This window comes from Heliangelus exortis, chromosome 5 (genome assembly GCF_036169615.1).
Source record: "Heliangelus exortis chromosome 5, bHelExo1.hap1, whole genome shotgun sequence".
NCBI classification, from domain to species: domain Eukaryota; kingdom Metazoa; phylum Chordata; class Aves; order Apodiformes; family Trochilidae; genus Heliangelus; species Heliangelus exortis.
In genome coordinates this window covers 31,480,830-31,500,295 of record NC_092426.1, presented here as the reverse complement: position 1 = coordinate 31,500,295, position 19,466 = coordinate 31,480,830, and the positions used below count along the sequence as shown (strand labels likewise).

General features: G+C 35.5%; 1 protein-coding gene across 1 annotated transcript in view; it reads right to left on the bottom strand.

Annotated features, from left to right (window-relative positions):
- The window catches only part of RYR3 (ryanodine receptor 3), a 209,492-nt gene that overhangs the window by 9,231 nt on the left and 180,795 nt on the right, over positions 1-19,466 (bottom strand). Inside the window, exons 83-97 of the mRNA XM_071744346.1 lie at positions 19,377-19,394; positions 18,800-18,880; positions 18,311-18,399; positions 17,786-17,914; positions 16,426-16,530; positions 15,296-15,377; positions 13,669-14,993; positions 10,192-10,250; positions 9,036-9,204; positions 8,319-8,405; positions 5,863-6,060; positions 5,119-5,249; positions 1,988-2,030; positions 1,286-1,413; positions 313-373 (exon numbers count right to left, since the gene is read on the bottom strand). Of these exons, the coding sequence (XP_071600447.1) occupies positions 313-373; positions 1,286-1,413; positions 1,988-2,030; positions 5,119-5,249; positions 5,863-6,060; positions 8,319-8,405; positions 9,036-9,204; positions 10,192-10,250; positions 13,669-14,993; positions 15,296-15,377; positions 16,426-16,530; positions 17,786-17,914; positions 18,311-18,399; positions 18,800-18,880; positions 19,377-19,394 (2,705 nt within the window). The remainder of the gene's footprint in view (positions 1-312; positions 374-1,285; positions 1,414-1,987; positions 2,031-5,118; positions 5,250-5,862; positions 6,061-8,318; positions 8,406-9,035; positions 9,205-10,191; positions 10,251-13,668; positions 14,994-15,295; positions 15,378-16,425; positions 16,531-17,785; positions 17,915-18,310; positions 18,400-18,799; positions 18,881-19,376; positions 19,395-19,466) is intronic.

Genomic DNA, 19,466 nt, shown 5'->3' with positions numbered 1-19,466 from the left:
TTTAAAAGAGAAACCTTAGGTTGCTAGGTTGATTTCTACAAAATAAAATGAAAGTACTTCCAAACTTTCAAAATGCTGACACCATAACAATGGTGAGGAGGAGATGCATAATGTCCTTCAGAATGATTTAAAAAAAATTGTAACATAAAAGCAATTTTTTTACAACGCTAGACAAAAAAAAAAATGTTTTAAAATGGGCCTGTAATGCAGTATTATCCATGTATGTTTGTTTAAAATAAAAACAAGTGGTGGGAGACATACAGTCACATCTAGAGTAAAGCAAAGCATAATCTTTCAGATGAACACACTCACGTTATCAGTGAAAACAACTCCAAGCTTCCAAATGTGGTACTTTGTATCAATGGAGCTTAACCTGGGAAATACAAAATTTTTAAAATGCATCAATATCAAAATTACATATTGAATTCTGTAAGTATAAACAGGTAGCTATGTTTTGACACCTCATACTTATTTGCTGAAGGGGGTGATATACATCAGCTGTTTATTTTTTGAGCGATTGGAGGTGTTTCCTTTTTCAGAGAGTATTCATTAACTCAAAGCACAGCTTCTAAACCATTGACACTGCTGGAACAATTTCAGCAGGAGGGGTACTTTCCAGTGTAATTCCACACTCACAAACTAAATGTGTGTTAAATGTCGTGAAATGTGGAACCTCAATTGCTTGAATTCAAGAGATAGATGTTTTGTCTAGTGTAAAATGTTGCTAAAATTACCAAGAGAAAGGTAATGCCTTCTGCAATATTCTAAATACTGCATCAGCTGTTCCTGGGCATGTGAACAGAAATCATTCTGTTCTGTTTACTCCAAAAATAAAGTCTTGTAGGAGCTTTGTGCTTTCAAACACTAATCATCACTGATGGATTAAATCAGGAAAATATCTGAATTTTTCTAGATACCTGGCATCTTGGTATTTGTTATATATACTCTTTCTGTCCTGTGGTTTGTAAGCTAGCTCTGTGTAACACCGATCAAGCTTTTAAATGCTGCATTGATTATTATGTAAAATAAAAGCGTGTCCAACTTTACCAATCAGCATCAACTTGTAGGGTTTTTTTCTTTGATTTTATAACACAAGTCAATCAACCTGGTATATTAACCAAGTATAAGTTTGTTGTATAACAAACAAAAAGCTTTTTTCATTTTACTTCCACACTAGGAAGACTTCTCCATTTGAATTTCCTGTGCCCAGGAAACATCACTACAGTTACAGTTTCCATTTTTATCTTTTATGGTGAAGTTCTGCCCACAATTTCAGCAGTCATACCATGATACCAGTGATGCCTCTTCTGGTTCACTCTCTTCCACTGGGCTGAAATCCAGGGCACTTTTGTCCAAACCCAGAAGTTCTGCTATGCGCTCTGCTCCATATAAGTCTCCGTACTTGTTAATAACCTAAAAATGGAAGAAGTGAGGCTTTTGCTCAGAGAAAGACCTCGGTGACATTCACCCTACTTTAAGCCAGTAGTTGTCAGAAATTTAAAAAAAAAAATTAAAAAATCTTTAACAATTAACACCATTAGAACAGTCAGAACTCCCAGGAAGCCAGGCAGGGGGAGCATAAAAAAGAAAAACAGAAGCATTAAAGGCTATTATCTGGAAGCTTATGTATAATTTGCTGTCATTTAAGCTGGCATGTTTTTCTTTTTTTAGGGGGATGAGGGGGCTTTGTATCCTAAAGATGACAGTGAGTGTAAATTAGCCTTGTGTGGCTGATTGACAGCACAAAGTAATTTCAAATGCCTGAGTCTAGGAAGGAAGCCACAGCCTCCTGTCTTCCTCCCTCCTCCCACCTACGCTGCAGCTGCCTCTTCACCGAGACATTTACCACAACAGTGACTTCCATAAAACAGATTTCTGTTCTCAATTATTAGTTTATGTGTACAGAGGTGTATTACACAGATACCCAAATTAACTGAGCAGCAGATTATTGCTATGACCAGCGTAATAGAAATACAAAAAAGCTTACCTTCCGTTTTACAAATTTGTCCCAGTAATTGTTAGGAAAAGACCTGAATAAATTATTCAAAGATACTTCAAGTTATTTAACTTGTTAGGGAAAAGGAAGAAATAAACAAAAAAACCCCCAAACAAACAAACAAAACCCAAAAAACAAAACAGAGCAAAAAAACCAGCATGATCCTGCTCACTGCAGATTCTGGTGCTATTTCATTTACTCACACACCGAGTTTTAAATTACAAGAACAATTTCTTTTTGTGTGGACATCAGCTGTTATTGATCATCATTCACTGCAATATCATATTTTCCCTCCCTTTTTCACATCCACAAACATGATTGTCTACAAAAGGACAGCAGGCTCAATGTTACCACCTAGGGAGCTTAGCATTAACAGCAGGAGGATGTCACTGTGATGTCCTAAAAAAAATTCATCACTCCTAGCCATAAAACCAACACAGACAATTATTTTCTGATAAGATATAAATAATAAATAATTTCTCAACTCACTGGATGGCATTTCAAATAGAGGATGAACACTTGGGAACCAGTGGACACTTTGCCAACATAAAAAGTTAAAATTCAAAACATTTTGAAAACTGAAAAAATTGCAAAGATAATTTGGCAAAACCAACAGTTAGTGGTAATATTGTTCTCAGGTGTCTCATTTTGTTATCAGTGTATACGACATCCTGGAACAAGACAAATTAAAAACCATTTATAATTCTAAAGCTGCAGAACAGTTGAGCTGAAGAGCACTTTGCATCATCTGCTTTTAAGCAGCCATCCCCACACTGGTAATTGAAAGAAAAATTATTGTGTATAAGAAAGAAAAATAAATTAAGTCGTACATCTTAAAGGATGCCAGGGCACCTTTTATTGAAAATTCCCTGCTTTTTTTGAGAGTAGTGAGCAACTTCAATAAAGAATCAGTTTTATTTGGGGGAGATCTTGCAACAGACACTAGGAACTACATCAGCTTTGACCTTCAAGAAGTGTTATCCCTTATCCGTGCCATTTTCCTGATCTTGAAATGGATCATGAAAAATATTGGTCTTGAATGTATTATGAATAGCAGTGTCCAGGAATTCCTCATTTTGATAGGCTTACTGTGTATTGTATCAGTTTTGAAGAATGACAGTTAGCTGGAAACTGCTACAAGAGGTTTTTAAAGATTTTTCTCCTCCCATTTCCTGGATGTAGCACTGAATTCAGCAAATATGCAGGAAGGTAAAAAAGAAAAAACAACTGCTTAATCTAAAGGACAATATTAGTAAAATAAAACAAGTATTAACATGAGAAGAATGAGATTCCAGAACACTGTTCTGCTCTGTTCTGTTGGGATGCAAGGCAAACTTTAAGTGCTCAATCTTTTTACTTTTCATTCCAAAAAGTATGAATGAAATTACTCCATGTAAAGACAAATGTTTCCACTGACTCAGATGGTGTATCCTGGTCCAATGCTCTATATTGTTTTTTACCTTGATTTCTCTGACTTTTAAGAAAAGTACATCTCTAATGCAGCCAGCTTGTCTAGTTCTTTTACCATAAACATCTAATGGTGCTGCATTTATCAGGGCACATATTAACATACACATATGTTAATGTGTATGTGTATGTGTTAATGTGTAATACTTTTTTAATACATAAAAAAGTATTACTACTTTTTTTTAGTTCTAGGTAAATCTTATGCTTTTCTAGTTATTTTATCTTTTTTTTTACTTACAGAAACCACATTTCAGCATTTACACAGCATTGGTGCAGTGATCCTCCTGATGGCACAATACCAGCACTAAACCTCAAGAGTCAGTTCACATCAGAGAGAAGGATTAGTCTGCTTAAATTAGCCTCATTCTTTTATTCAACTTCAGTAAATAGTGCAACATGCTGAGAACAGGCTGTACAGCATGTCCTTTGGGATGAGCTGACAATATATCTCATTAATTCCTGCTTGTTTTCTCTGAGGATAAACTAACTGGATGTCTGGATAGCTTGCTGTCAATAGCTAAAAGACACAGGGTAAAAATGAAGCAAGCTCTGCAGCTTCAAAATTAACTTTGATTAAATAATATGTACTGGTCTGTATTTCTAACTGAAAATGAGGAAAACTTAAAATTCAGGTGTAGGAAAATAGAGCAAAATTTTCCAATATTTTATACATTCTAATTTTAATGAAAGTATTAAAGGCACTATTATTAATGTAAACATCAGTGTGACTGGTGAGACAGATATTTTGGCTGTCTAGCAGCATATTGTCCCTCTGATGCATTTTTGTTGATTGTCTTTTTTTTCTTGTTTTTACCAAATACTTACTAATGCCTGCACTTAGTAGCCACAACTGCTTTGTGACTGTCTTGTAAATAACTTTATTCTTTTCCATCTTTCTGTTGCTGTCTTTTAATTATGATACTATTAGGGAAAGACAGCAATTTCAGACTAGGTGTACTAGTACCAGAACAGGATTCTAGCTGATTTGAAAGTAAATTTTGAAAAAGAGCCTGCACACAAGGCATTGTTTCAAGACAACTGCCTTGCTGTATTTCTGTGTCACTCCTACAGACTGCTGCAGCACTGATATATTTCTTTTTCTTGCCTACACCTGTATCATTTGCTCACAGAACAGGTGAGTCCCCTAGAATCAGTGTATGACTACTACAGTGTTTGCTAATGCATACAACATGACAATAAACCCTGTCAGGCCTGGGATTCTGGGATTGCTATTTTACTCTAGATTTACTTCTCTTTTTGTATGCAAATTTTGTTAGCAAGAAGTTGAAGAAAAGGCAGGAGAATACTGCCATACAAAATGAATATGAAATTGAGTCACTGAAAGGATAGAAGTTATCTTTTTAAAATTTTCTCAAGAGTGACTAATATGTAAAATGTCTTCTAGAGAGCTTCTGAGGTAAGGTGCACAATCCTTGCAAATCCTTGGAATGCATCCTCTGACAGTATTCATTAAATAAGCAGGTAATACAGAATTTCCCACCTATTCTAGCATCCAATATAAGATGACAAAGGCTTTTGTTTCAGATGAGCCAGGTGGCAGGTGGACAGGGAAAGTTCTAGACCAGTGGCTCAGTGGCTTATTGACCTACAAGTATTTATAAACAGTTCACATGTAACCACTTAATTTTACATACGGGGTATTTATAACCAGGCGATCCCATTGTCCTTTAATATCATCTTCAGATGGCTGTTCAGTTATGTAGAGCCCATCAAACTCCAGCTTCCTGGCTACCTCCTTTTCTCTCTTGAACACAACCAGTGGGACCTGTGAAAATGACAGTGGACATCTTTGTTATGGTTTCTATATTTTAAGACACCATGATATTACCTACAATATTAAGTACATTTTATAACACTACATAATACCAAACACCATACTAGCACCTCCCCAAAGAGGATCAATGCCACGCCAGACTTCAGCCATCTTGGAAGTCAAGGGCAGCCCCTCCCTCCCCTCCTTGCCCCACATTTTTATTGCCAAGCATGACCCTACATGGTAGGGAATGGTCCTTTGGTCCCTTCTGGTCAACTGTCCCAGCTGTGACCCCTCCCAGTGTACTCACTGGGGGATGCACAGGGTGTATAAAGCAAAGAAAAACCTTCCCTCTGTGAAAGCATTGGTAAGCAATAACCAAAATGTGGGGGTGTTACCAACACTGTTTTAACCAGAAATCCAAAATGCAGGCACTGCTATGAAAAAAGTGAACTCCATCTCTGCCAGACTGAGTATATGAGGAAAACATCTAGATGCTGAATTGTGAGAGTTGGTGAACAGCTAGCTACAAACAGGTATTCCACTATTAGCTCCAAAAATCACTTTGGGACATAGTTGAGGATCTTTACCAAATATTAGATTAATAATAAGACTCAGAACTTGCCTTTAAGCAATAGTATCCAATCACACAGACAAAGGAGATGATAGTATGAATAACTGCTAATCCTCTGAGTGCAGGTGCCATGTAACCTGTACTTTCTTCTAAAACAAAAAAAACCATGCCTTCCTCCTCTTCCTCTTCATCAAAAGAGTTCCAGAGATTGGAGTCTTCCTCTACTTCATCAAGTGGCTCTTCTGTCACCTGAGAGAAATGCAAGCTCATTGAAAACACAGAATACACTTACAAGCTTCTCCTTTACTACAATGACAAATGATGCTTTGCAAAGCCTGCTCACAGGAAGGTGACAGAGCATTAGCTCTAAGCAGTAATGGCCTTAATTTTCACAGCAGAAGTCTCCACGTTATCTCAAGTCACTGAAAAGAGAATCCAGGGAAAGCAAGTATACACATAGACAGTTTATAAATCTCTATTTTAACAGTGTAATAGCAAATCCAAAAGAAACAGTGAAAAAGTTCTGCAAAAATGTTCTGGAAGACCCGAGCAATGATAAAATTATCTGATATGACTGAATTTAATGTTTGTTTTGTAATCTAAGTAGTTGCTGACTACTAGAGTCTAGAAAGAAACTGAGTTCTCATGGTATCAACTTGTACATAACGCATACATTTTAACCTTTAATTAGTTTAGAGCTTAAAAATTAATAGACTATTTAATCAGTATTTTGGAAATACCCCAAACCATACAGCTGACACAGTGTCCTAAATTCTTCCTGTGACTTTTAAAAGCTGACCTTTAAAATGAATGTCCTAAGTGCCCTTCTTTTGACAGCTTTATCTGAAATCTGAAGTCCTGTTCAATCATGTTTGGCTCCCACTGACCCCTTTCTATCTATGACAGATGGACTTGCTCTGATAAACACGTGGCCTCACTTGGCAGAAGAATGGGTTGTTGGCTGACCCATGAGACCAAATGGAAAGCAAAAGAGTGAGGAGAAAAGGACTGGCAGAGAGAAGAAAAGGCTCTGCCTATATCTTTGAAGGCCATCTTCTCTAACCATATGGGATGGAAAAAAAGGAGGCAAAAAGGGAGCCCTTAATAACCCTGCTGGTGTTTCTCCTGGAATTGTGCACCTACATTCTACCACGTTTTCAAGAGCCTTTTGTGTCTTTGCCTGCTCTGTCTTTGAGAGTATAAATCTAATAATTACTTTGCAAGATATTTTAGGCCAGGATTCTGTTACTTTTAGACTGAATGTTCAGGCAGCTGCTTTTGTCTTCTCTGAGGTTTTTGGTTGTAAGCAACAGAATTATAAAAAGTAATATTGGAAAACACAAGTTGCATCAGTTTATTAAAATCTGCACCCTATATCTATAAGGAGAGAATCAAAAAGGCCATATTCCAGGGTAAAGACAAATGAGGAATTTTCTTATGGATTTCAAACCTATAAGGAAAGTATAAAAAAAAACAACATGGCTTTTATGGATGGGAGTTCTCTTGAGTGAATTCTACTCTATTTCATAATAGAGGTGGTAAAGATTTGGGAATAAAATTGGTGAAGCCTGTTTTGTATCATTGAAGCAACTCAGATTCAGTCAAAACCCTAGGATTAAATGTAAAGTCTGAATGTATAACCTTCTTCATCTGAAGTATAAAAAAAAGAACTGTAGCTTTCAGTGAAAAGGCTGCTATTGATTTTTATGTCTTGTATCTGCTAATACCAATCAAAGTCCCAATCCCAGTACATGAATATCTTCATCACAACAGTCACTAACAATCTTATTGGCAACAAAGAAAATGAAGCAAGTAATATGAAAACTTGAAATTATAAGTATGAAAACTGTGAATTATGCTCTCACATGGGAACACATAATAGGAAAATATACATTCGATGCTCATTAGAGATTAATACATTAGTTTTTTAAAATATGAAGACTGAAATTAAAGCAAGCACTCTCCTCAAAATGCCAAACCCCAGGCCTGAAAGTAATGAAAAAAAAATTAATAACACATTAAATATAAATAAAACATATTAGATCATCTAGCTAAATTGAGGCATTAATCTGATTCTGAAATTATGTATAAACTATTTTCCCCAAATTAATGTCTTAGATAGTTCGGGGTTTTTTTTAGAAAATCAGGAATATAGTAATTGAGATTTATCAGATTAACTGAAGTCTATCGGTGGCTTTAAAACAATTAAAAAAAAAAAATGCAACAATTTTGACACATCTGAGTAATTTTGGTCAGATGTCAAATTTCCCACTACAAGATTAACAACAATAACAGAGTTGTGTGTAAATGAAAAATGTCTAGGAACACAAGGTCAAATAGAAGGTTTAATGTCACATATTTGAGTTAGAAAACTTAAAATGCTATTTTAATTACTTCATAGATGAACACTTTAGTTTGTGTTTGGAGGACCTGTAATAATGGCTTTTTTAAGCAAGACATAACCATCATTAAAAAAGAAATATTTAAAGAGCAATACATAATCTTACCTTGTAAAATAGAAGAATAAAGTTGATGGCAAATGCAACAAACAGAGCAAGAAATCTTAAGTTATAAAAATTTCTTGCCAAGCAGTGCTGGAAGAAAAAAAAATAGAGGTGGTCTGTAGCTAATGCTAAGATAAGAAAAGAGGACAGGAAGGTTTCTAGCAAAGTAAATACATAACTGTGTTGCCTTCATAGTGCAGTTATAATAAGCAACGCATTTCTTGGCAGCATATTTACCCATTTCATGGTAAGAGGGATTAAAAATAAAGGGCTTAGCATTGCAACAGGGAAGACTGAAAGAGGAAGGAACATTTTCTAGAAGGTAGTCTGAAAAGAAATCCCAGAATACTGAAATCAACTACTTGAGAATGTTTCAGAGAATTCGTAACTTAGATTTCCTAAGAATAATCTTACAGAAAATAGAATTACATATTCTAGATGTTCAATTATGTAAAACAGGAGCTCCTAACAAGGAGCTCAAGTGGTTAATCTGTCCTGTTACAGCAGCAAGATAGGAAAAACTGCATAAAACCACTTTATTTATACATATATATACCTCTACGAAGTATTACAAAAGTCTCAAAAGACTGAATAACAGCCAGTCATTTGAAAACTCATGGCACTGTTCCTTTTATGATGACATTTCTCCCTTCAATGTCAAACGTGTTTTGTATTACATAAACAGAATTCAGTGACTAGAAGAATTGAAGAAAAACTTACAAGCATTTTTGTTTGATAGATTTCCAAAGCTTTGAAGAAGTTAGCCATAACAGCTTCCGGTTTCTCAATTTTTTGTCCATGCCTTCTCTTCTTTTTGTTTGTTTTTCCCTCTTCTGGCTGCTCAGATTGTACTTCCTTTGCTTTATCTTGTTTCTCACCATCTTCCGAGCTAGAATAAAGGTGATGTGAACAAATTACCTAGCCAAAATTCTACACTCTAAATGCTTCCATTCAGAAGAAATTCTAATTCAGAAAGTTGGTCTTTGAAAGTTAGTTTTGGCACTGGGAGAAAAATGTAAGTAAAAGACCTGAGGCAGACTGTGAACTCAGGGTACAAAATATGACCTAAGGTTCAAATTATATACAAGCACAGAGTTGCTGGGGAGAGATCAAAAGGGTCTGTGCCACGTGTACGTTTGCCAAAGCCATTGATGCACTCAACACAAGCAATATAAAAATTTTAAGAGTTCACATGTACTTTTTTGAGCCTGGGGCTGAAGAAGAGAAATAACTTCTGTGATTTGGTACACACTATTGTAACTGAATCACAGTATCATAGAATTAATTCATTTCAGTGAAGACAACCAATACAGGTAGCAACAAGGAATTTTGCTTTAGAGTCACACCTTGCAAAGTGTGTAGCAGATATTTTCCTGCACCACTGGATCATTTCTCCTGCACCACTGAACTACCTTTATGAAAATTAGGTATCAAGACTGTAATAAGGGAATTTACTTACAAAACTAAAAAGAAAAAAGTTGAATTTGCACTGAGTTTTAGGCATAAAGATAAAGAAATGCAGTGTGTGGTTCACTTTATCACACTACTAGTGCAATAGGAATTACACGATGGGTGCCAAAGAATGTGCTTACCTTCTACAAAAAAAGAAAAATAAAAATACCTGTTGCAGCTGCAAAATGTTTGCAGCTGAAGGCAATTTCAGTATGCTGCAGAAGTACTTGGAAGGAGAATTAAGCATGGCAGAGAACAGAAGACAACAGGGAATAGGGAAAATAAGTCCAATAAAATAACAGTGGAAAGAAAGAGGTGAAAGAGCCTAAAATAAGAAATTGAGTGGCACAGAAGATTCTGGCCAACTAATGTAGCACCAGGAAGCATAGAAGAATTAGATAGGAATTATGTAAAAATTACTTACTCAGCCTTCTCAGTTTCTGCTTTTCTTTTTGTTTCAGCTTCTCTTGCAATTTCAGATATCTGCAAGAAGTATTTTAACTGTTAAAATTGATCCATTCAAATACAATTATGGTAACTGTTTTATATTAAAAAAAAAAAACAAATAAAATAATTACCACACTATACTATATATTTTTTAAAACAGCCATCTCACACTAGATTTCAGCAGTGAAAATTGGAGAAATTCTTCTGATGGCCTCTTTCAGCATGGTGTTATCAATACTATAGCTCAGTTGGCTGAACAACTTACAGTAATTATACATTGTTATCAGGCAGATTATGTGACCAGCTGAGGAGGATCATACCCCAATACAAGTCACTGACAAAGACACAGTGCAGTTACTGATTAGGTGAAAAATGAGCACCAATTTCCTTCAGCCCAAATATGAAACAAGGAATAATATATATCAATAGCATAAAAAATATGGAAAAAGTCTATGCAATTATCAGATATTACAAAACCCAATTATTCAGCTTTATGTATATTGATATATTTGATATATGTATATTGATATATGTATATTGATATAGAGCTATGTATATTGATACAACTGAAAACTGCAAATATTTAAACTACTTTTACTTTGCAATATTTTCTTCAGAGTAACTATCTCTGGTGGGTTGATGGTTCATTAAGCCTTTACTGGCATCTAGGTATGTGTTTACAATATTCCCCTGAGATAAGGAAGAGCCTCTATACAGCTGACTAACTGCAGGTAAGAAGCTGGGGCTTGGATTTCAAACACCTTCACCCTCACAGCTGCAAGCCCAAAGGGAACTCATTTCAAATGCAGGCTGAGTATCAAAGCTTCTCTGAAAATCAGAGACACGCAGGCTCCAAAGTCCCAGATTCAGAAAGGAATCTAAAGTGGCCTAAGTTTGTTACCATTCACTTTTGCAAAAACCTATTTAAACTCTTCACCCCCAGTATTCTCTGAAAGTGCTTATGCACCCATTGTCTACTGGTGTATTCTTCTACATTTCTGGTTAATACATTAAGTTATATGAAGTCTTCCCCCACTACACACCTGAATGCCTATCTCTTGCACAAAAGTAGTAAAAGAATTTAAAAAACTGGACTGTTCTTGCCTTGCTCATCTCACCCCATATCAGTAGAACCTCATCTAGTACAGGAAATTGAGGCATCTGTAACCCTTCCACAAAGGTTCTCCCCTAAGATCTCAAGCTGGGGGAGGGTAATACAGAGATGATTTGATGACACCTACTTCTCAGGGGTGGAGTGGGGGAAGGATGAATAAATCCCTCTCCATCCTCTCCATCCGCCTATCATAAATTTTTCAGTTGCCTCCTTTCCAGGCTGAGGAACCTTAACCTAACAAATTTCATACACCAGATTTGTTCCATGTCAAGTTTCAGTAACTTTTTGACCTTCACTGACACTTTTCCAGTTTTAGTATGTTCTTTTTGAACATCTGGTCTCCTAGAAACAGGTATATTTTGAGTTCTTGGAGCACAGTAGTATTCTGGGTCTTTCCTCTCTCTAACTCCTGTCCTAACAATTAAAAATTTCTGTTTGGATTTTTGATCTTTGCTAACTGACTTTCTCATTCAACTTGATACTTCTGTACAACTCTATTATATTTCATATTCCCACGAGTGTACACACAAGCAGGAACAATGAGCTCAAAACCCAGCATTTTACATGTAATAGAACATTTCTACCCACACACATTACTTCACTCATTTTCATCTGCCATCTTAAGGCAACTTTGCAATTAGCTCTTGAGTTTACTGCTACAATAACTTAGATTTATCAGCAAACTCTCTCAGCTCACTGCCCATTTTTCTTGTTTGTGAACCTGCATGTCTCTCAGCACAGATTCCTGTGGAACTTCACATTAAAAACTAAGACCTAACAATCTTCATCATATACAACTCCATAGGTTATTTTGCAGTATCTCTGGTTATATAATAATGTCATTGACCTTATCACTATGCGATTTCTTTTCCAGTATGCAGAGATTAATCTCTGTTTCTATTCATTTGTGTAAGTTGTATTATTGTAAATGCTTAAGAAAGACAGAGAGACTTCCTGAAGACAATTTTTCATTCTTACATTGCTGTTTCTTCTTCTGCTTATATCCAGTGCTCTAACTGGATTACTTGAGCAGTTCAAAAACACAATGTCAATAGAAACTTCTTAAGAAAGAATAAGTGCAAACATTATGTTGGTGAGTTCCACTAAATTGCATATTAAAGGTAAAATCTGGATGAATGGCATAGCTGACTTCACATCAATGACTCAAAGTACATGCATAAATTACTGAACATTTCTATCATTAGTTACAAACAAATTCAAGAGAAATGTATGCATCACAGTAAATTATAAAATGTTTACTTAGATCTGAAGATATTTACTTCAACTGCTTCTGAAGAAAAATCTAAAATATTTATTTGAACTGCTATCATCCTTAAATTAAAATAGCATTTTGAGTACCAACCACATGACATTTTTGCTAAAACAGACAGGAGTTTAAAATTGGAACTTCTAAGTACACACATAAAAATTAATTAAGAAATAAAAAAAATAAATTAAAAAATAGCTTGATCTTGGCAATAAATATGTCTTGGAGAAAAACATATGAATGAAGAGGAAATAATGAACTAAGTTGCACAATTGAGGTTTATCTTGCAAATATCTGAAGAGCATACCATAAATGCTTTATTAATTTGATGGATTAATGATGAAAGAAAACATATATTTGATAAAAAGTAGAAACAGATATGGAGTATAGAGTGAAAAATAATGCTGTCCAAGTATGACAGATGCATTTTTGTTTTGGCACTTAGTTTAATTCACTTATAAACAGAATGATAAATTATAACTAGCTCAGCTAAGTGGAATAAAATATACGGCTCATAAACCAGAATAAAAGTAAGGAGTGAGTATATGATAACTACTAAATTAACAATAAATTCAGGTTAAATTACTTCAAGTAATAGGAAAAAAAAAATATTTTCTTGTATGTGATCAGTAAAGCATGTAGAAGAAAGGGTGATCAGCATTATTACAGAGAAAGTAGATTTCAAAAATAATCAAAATATACTGTGAAAAAATGGGGTGTGCAAAATAAACAAGACTGCAAACCATTTGAAGCAAAAATTGCCTAGGAAGGTTCTAGTAATTTTTGTTCTGATTAAAGTCCAAGTGACAATTGAAAAAAATTTACTGCAGTGAAACACAACAGGCTGAATTTTTCTGCCATGTTGACTGTCCTGTTTGTTTTTAAGAGTACAGACTATCTGTTCTCATTGTGTTAACTGGCTAATTATTTTTCTCGTATTGTTCAGATAATTGTTCTATATTGTTCTCATTGTGTTCATTAGGAAATAATCAATTTACAAATAAAAAAAAATCAGTAATATATCTGTACTAATTTTATTTTCTTGAAAGAAATATAAAATCTCTTCAGCATACCTGTAATCCTTTTTTCTTACGAACTGTGTTTTCCAAAGATGTCTGGATATCAGTACCAAGGACTTCTGCAATATCACCAAGACCAGCATCATGAACATATTTTGAGCCACCTTCTTTCTTTGTAGGAATGCCAAAAATGTCTGCAATGATGTCAGCTTCTCCCTTTTCACCCTTCACAAACTGCACAAGTTCAGCTGTGATGCCATGCTCAGAGCCTTCAGCTTTTTCTGCTTCTATAACGTCATCATGGATTCCAAACTGCGTTGGATCAGGCATGTCCCCTAATATTTTAGTAACTTCAATGTTTTTGGCTCCTTCAACCAGGCCTCCCCCAAATACAGTGCTCCAAAGAACCTGGAAAATTCCCCACACTATATTAAAGAACAGTTGGAATGTCCCTATAAACAGGATCCAGAAAAAGGAGAAAAACACTTTCACCATCTCTGTTACTGTCATCTTTCTAACTTTCCTGTATTGTTTTCTTAAGTTCTTCACAGTGACCATTTTTAAAAAATTGGTAACATTCTTCTTCAGTGCAACACAGGCCATTGCAAAAGCTGAAGCAGATTCCAGGGACTTTTCTTCTTCCTCACCATCTCCAATATCTACTACATAACAAGACTCTGTCTCTTCCTCTTCCTCAGACCTCTCAGTTGGTTCTGTTTCAGAGATCTGGGAGGCTAACTGCATTTCAAAGATTGTGTCTTCACAAAAATTGACAAAGAGTTCCATTTTTTCTTGCTCTCCACCTTCATTTACAACATCAAATATGAACTGTCTTTTGGATTCCTTCACCTGTGGCTTCTCCCACTGCATTCTACTGGATTCACTGATTTCAAAGTAAACTCTTTCTATTTTCTTGGCTCCACCCATTATTTCTATGCGACCGAGGTATGGTTCAAAGTAATTAAGAACACTTTCTGCAGGTTCAAGTAAGCTCTGAAGCCGTGAATCATGAGGCATGTGCTCTGAAAGGTTTGTTAGCAATACTGCTACATTAAATCCAATGTCTTTTGCTGGTTCATGGAACCTTTCCACAAAATCAACATAATTGAACATATCGTTTTCATCAGTTTCTGCACAGGACAGCAGGAATTCAATCTCTGACTGCATGTATTGCTTCTGAGCCTCCATGGATTTCTGGAATTCCTTCTTTGAAATTATACCTTTACCATCTGGGTCATACTCTTTGAAAGAATCTGAGCTTGTCAGATCTTTTAACTTGAGGAACATGTCGAAGAACTTCAAAATAATTTCTACATTGCTAGATGATTCCACAAGCGTGTCTACCATTTGTTTTCCGATAGTTCCATTCACAACGTTACCTAAGTAGTGGGTTAAAACAACAAATTATTTGGTATCACTGCATTTTAAATAAATAAACTTCATGTTAATGCTAAGAATAGGAATGTTCTTAAACCTTCATAATTTTTTTCAACATAATTTCCTGAAAGCAGCCTTTTTTTTCATGCCTATTTGTATTCCAGAGTAATTGTTAAATAAGGAGGAAAGAGATTTTTTTCCTGGTTTTGCATAAAGGCAATTAAAGAAAACATTTAGGAAGACTGAGATCATTAATATAAGCTGCGATAGTCACATTTGATTATTTAAAAAAAAAAGGTCCAACCTTCAAGCAGTGACAAGAGCATCACTACCATATCGTTTAGCAGATCTAGCAGTTCTTTAAGCAATTCAATCTGAGCAGAATCCTGAAAAAAAATGGAGCACAAGGTTGTTTTTCTTTGTATTTATCTGGAAAACTACAATTGGAAAAAACAACAGCATGCAGGATGATCATCTAAATGTAGTTCATAATCTTCAGCAACATTTCATTGTCATTTCATTATGATCACCATCAGAAGTCTGACACAACATAATGGTAACTTACTACTGCAGAGGTACTAAAACCACAAAGATAAGCTTTAATAAAGCATTAAGAAGTACTAAACTGCAGATAAAGGACAGCAGACTCTCTCCACCTTTTCTCACTTCACAGGGAATACTTACTAGCATGATGCACTCAGTCAGAACTAGAACAGTTCTGTTGAACATGGATTGTGACTAACAATAAGGAACAGTTAATTATTCTAAAAGTTCTGATATTCTTCTGTAGTGTGGGAAGAAATATTATTGGTAAGTCAGAGACACTGAATAAGAGTGAGGAAACAACTCTCTGCACTGTTGCATTCAGCAATGAGTGTATGGGTACATGAAGCAGAAGTCCCAAAAGTATGAAGCATTGAAGCCTGAAAGTATGAAGAGGGATGGGACTCTACCTGGACAGTGAAATGTACACTGCCTATTGCCCTCCTGCTCAGTGCTTCTGATGAATTAACTGGATAACCTGACTGTCAGATTCCCTCCATCTTTGAATGTTTCTCAGCTTTTCTCTTGTCCTACTTAGCTGTAGTATGGGAACCATGCTTTTAATGGCTCTTCTGCTCCTCTCTGGCAAATCATCAGGTTTTGGCACCAGGGAGAAAGGGACAAAATTGCCATCTTCATTAGCAGAAAGGTGTAATTGAGTTGGAAGCAGTGAGCATGATATTTGAAAAGGTGAGTGCATAGTGATGATCAAGACTGAAAGAAATAATATGAAGATCTAGGCCTGAGATCCAGTCTTGGACATCTACATTACAATAGGCCCATGGACAACCAATGAGTATCAACACATGAACTGCATTACAACTTTCAACATTGACTTGACCATAATTTATAAACATATGCAATGAACATTTACTTTACTACTGAAAATACCTGTGAAAGTTTCATCTGCATATTGGCAAAGACATGAAGAAAGCCAACAACTGCATCCCACAGCCTACTATGAGCCAGACTTTGTTGATTACCTATACAAGGGCCCTAAAAAATAAGGAAAACATTTTTTAACCGTATAAAACAAAACAAATCAAAACAAATAAAACAATTTACTTTCCAATGACTTCTCCCTGAAAAAATAAAAAAAAGAAACTTCAGGCTCCCATGAAGCTGAATGGGAAAGTTTTCCAAGATTTCTTTGGTACCTAATGCATAAATACTAGATTGTATCATGTTAAATATACAGCCATTAACATTTTTTAACATTAACTTCAACGGATATCATCTATCTGTACCTGGGCAAAGAATTCAACACTGCCCTGCATGACATTCTGGCCTCTAAGCTGGAACGATACGGATTCGATGGATGGGCCACTCATTGGATAAGTAACTGGCTGGATGGTCACACCCAAAGAGTTGTGATCAATGAATGGCTCAGTGTCCAAATGGAGGCATGTGACAAGTGGTGTTCCCCAGGGGTGGGTACTGGGACCAGTGCTCCTTAATATCTTTGTGGGCGACATGGACATTGGAATCCAATGAACTCAGCAATTTTGCTGTTGATACCAAAGTATGTGGTGAAATCAACACACTGGAGGGAAGGGAGGCCATCCAGAGGGACCTTGACAGGCTTGAGAGTACTGTGTCCAGTTCTGGAGCCTCAACATAAGAAAGGCATAGAGCTTCTTGAGCATTTCCAGAGGAGAGCCACAAAAATGCTTAGAGGACTGGAGCACCTCCCCTGTGAAGATGGGATGAGGAACTTGGGGTTGTTCAACCTAGAGAAGAGGAGGCTTCAAGGTGACCTCATAGGGGCTTTCCAGTACCTGAAGGGGACCTACAAGGAACCTGAAGTATAGGCTTTATGCAAGGGTGTGTAGTGAAAGGACAGGGGGCAATGGTTTAAAACTTGAAAAGGGGAGAATTAGATTAGACACTAGGAAGAAATTCTTTACTATGCTGGTGGTTAGACACTGGAACAGTTTGCCCAGGTAGGCTGTGGATGCCCCTTTCCTGGAAATGTCCAAGGCCCGGTTTGATGGGGCTCTGAGCAACCTTGTCCAGTGTAAGGTGTCCCTGCCCACAGCAGGAGGGTTGGATCTAAATGATCTTCAAGGTCCCTTCCAACTCTAGCCATTCTATGACTCTGTAAATTTACACCAGGCCAGTAATTCCATGTAACTTTACAAAAATTAAGAAAAATAAAGCCAAAGTATTTACCAATTTATGGCAGAACATAATCAGGCTATGTAATCATAGAACTTTGTTGTTATTACCATGGGCAAAATATTTTGTTTACCTGGATATATTCTGTAAGGGAATTGAATATTTGTTTGGTGACAGCCAAAGCTTTAGAGAAGTTACGTTGTCCTGATTCATCAATGACATCCTTTCCTGAATAGTACCAATAGAAGTCACTGATTGATTCCTAAGGAAAAAACAATAATGTTGTATTTTCTAATTTTGGATTCTGTATGTATTATTTACTGCCTTCATTTGTATCACCAAAACTTGAATAAGCAGCATATGAAATTCAGTATTTCTGTGTCAATTCATTTCTCATTACGGTAACTCTTGCATTTTTATCTGTGTTCCCTGTAAAAGTGAACAATGAAATAAATAGACAGACAACTGGTTTCACATAGAATTCTGAAAAGTCATTTGTTTTAAAAAGAGATAAGAGATGAAATAAATTAAGTCAGAATTATTTTAGATATTCCCAGAGAGTTGGGTTACACGTTTGATTCCGGTAAAATGTATATTTAGAAAAAACAAGGAAATGTTACACTCCATTTTCTTTTATTTTTTTTTTTTTTCCCCTCACCTGAAGACGCAAGAGATAGTCAACTGTACTGATGATAATATTCACTGTTGTGGTGTTGCCCATTTGAGTACGTAGGTAATTTTGAAAATCTGAAATAAAAAGTGATTTGTGCTTGGTTAGTATATATAGAAATAAAAAGACAAGGTTATTTTCATATTTTCAAGGAGACAATTCTCCATACTACAAAGAGAATACACTTTTTGGAAGTACCTTGTTGTTTAGATCACAGTAAGTACAACTTAAGAATTGTCATCAATATGACTTGTAAATATGTTAAAGCTTCTTAATGCTTGGCATAAAAACTGAAATTACATTAAAATTTAAACATTCAAATTGAACTCCACAAATCAAATTGATGGCATGCCAACTTCCCCTCAGAATACTAAATGAATTAGAGGAAAAACAACAACATTAGAATTGGTCCTATTCAACTCAGTTCAAGAACAAACTCATCATATATTTTCCCCAAAAGTCATTTGTTTCACGTACCATTGTTATGCCCTTCACAGAGCAGTTGCAAAAATCTAAATAAATCTCGAGTAAATTCATCATGCTGCAACACTTTTTCACCTTTAAAACATATAAATACAGTGATTATGTGAGAACTGTTATGATTAAATATGCAGAACTAATAATCTTACAGCAGCCTTTCAAATTTGAATTCTGATCAAAAACTAGTATTATAAAGGATTAAAGCAATTTAAAAGGAACAGACTGATAATAATGAAAAGAAAAACTAAGACAGAAAAAGCAAAGCCAAAACATTTAGCACTAACCCATGGTTAGAAAATGAAAAAAAACCAAAAACAAAGAATAATAAAAAAAAAAAGAAAGAGGATATATATCTAATATGTAAATAGTTATTCAGAATGAAAAATCATGCCTTAAATATGAATGACACTTCTTTAATAAGCATCAGACTGTTAATTCAAGCTGAACACACAACCTGCTGCAGACCACAAAGCTAAACCTAAGGATATCTGGGAAGATGCAACGAAAGATTTTTCTCTGTACTTGCAACACATTTTTGCAGCAATAATATTGAAAACAGTAAACCCAAACATACCACGCTCACGAACGATGACTGTGGATCAAAGAAAAATAACAAGAATACAGGATAAGAATATTGGAAGTTGCAATGTTTTTCTTAAAAATT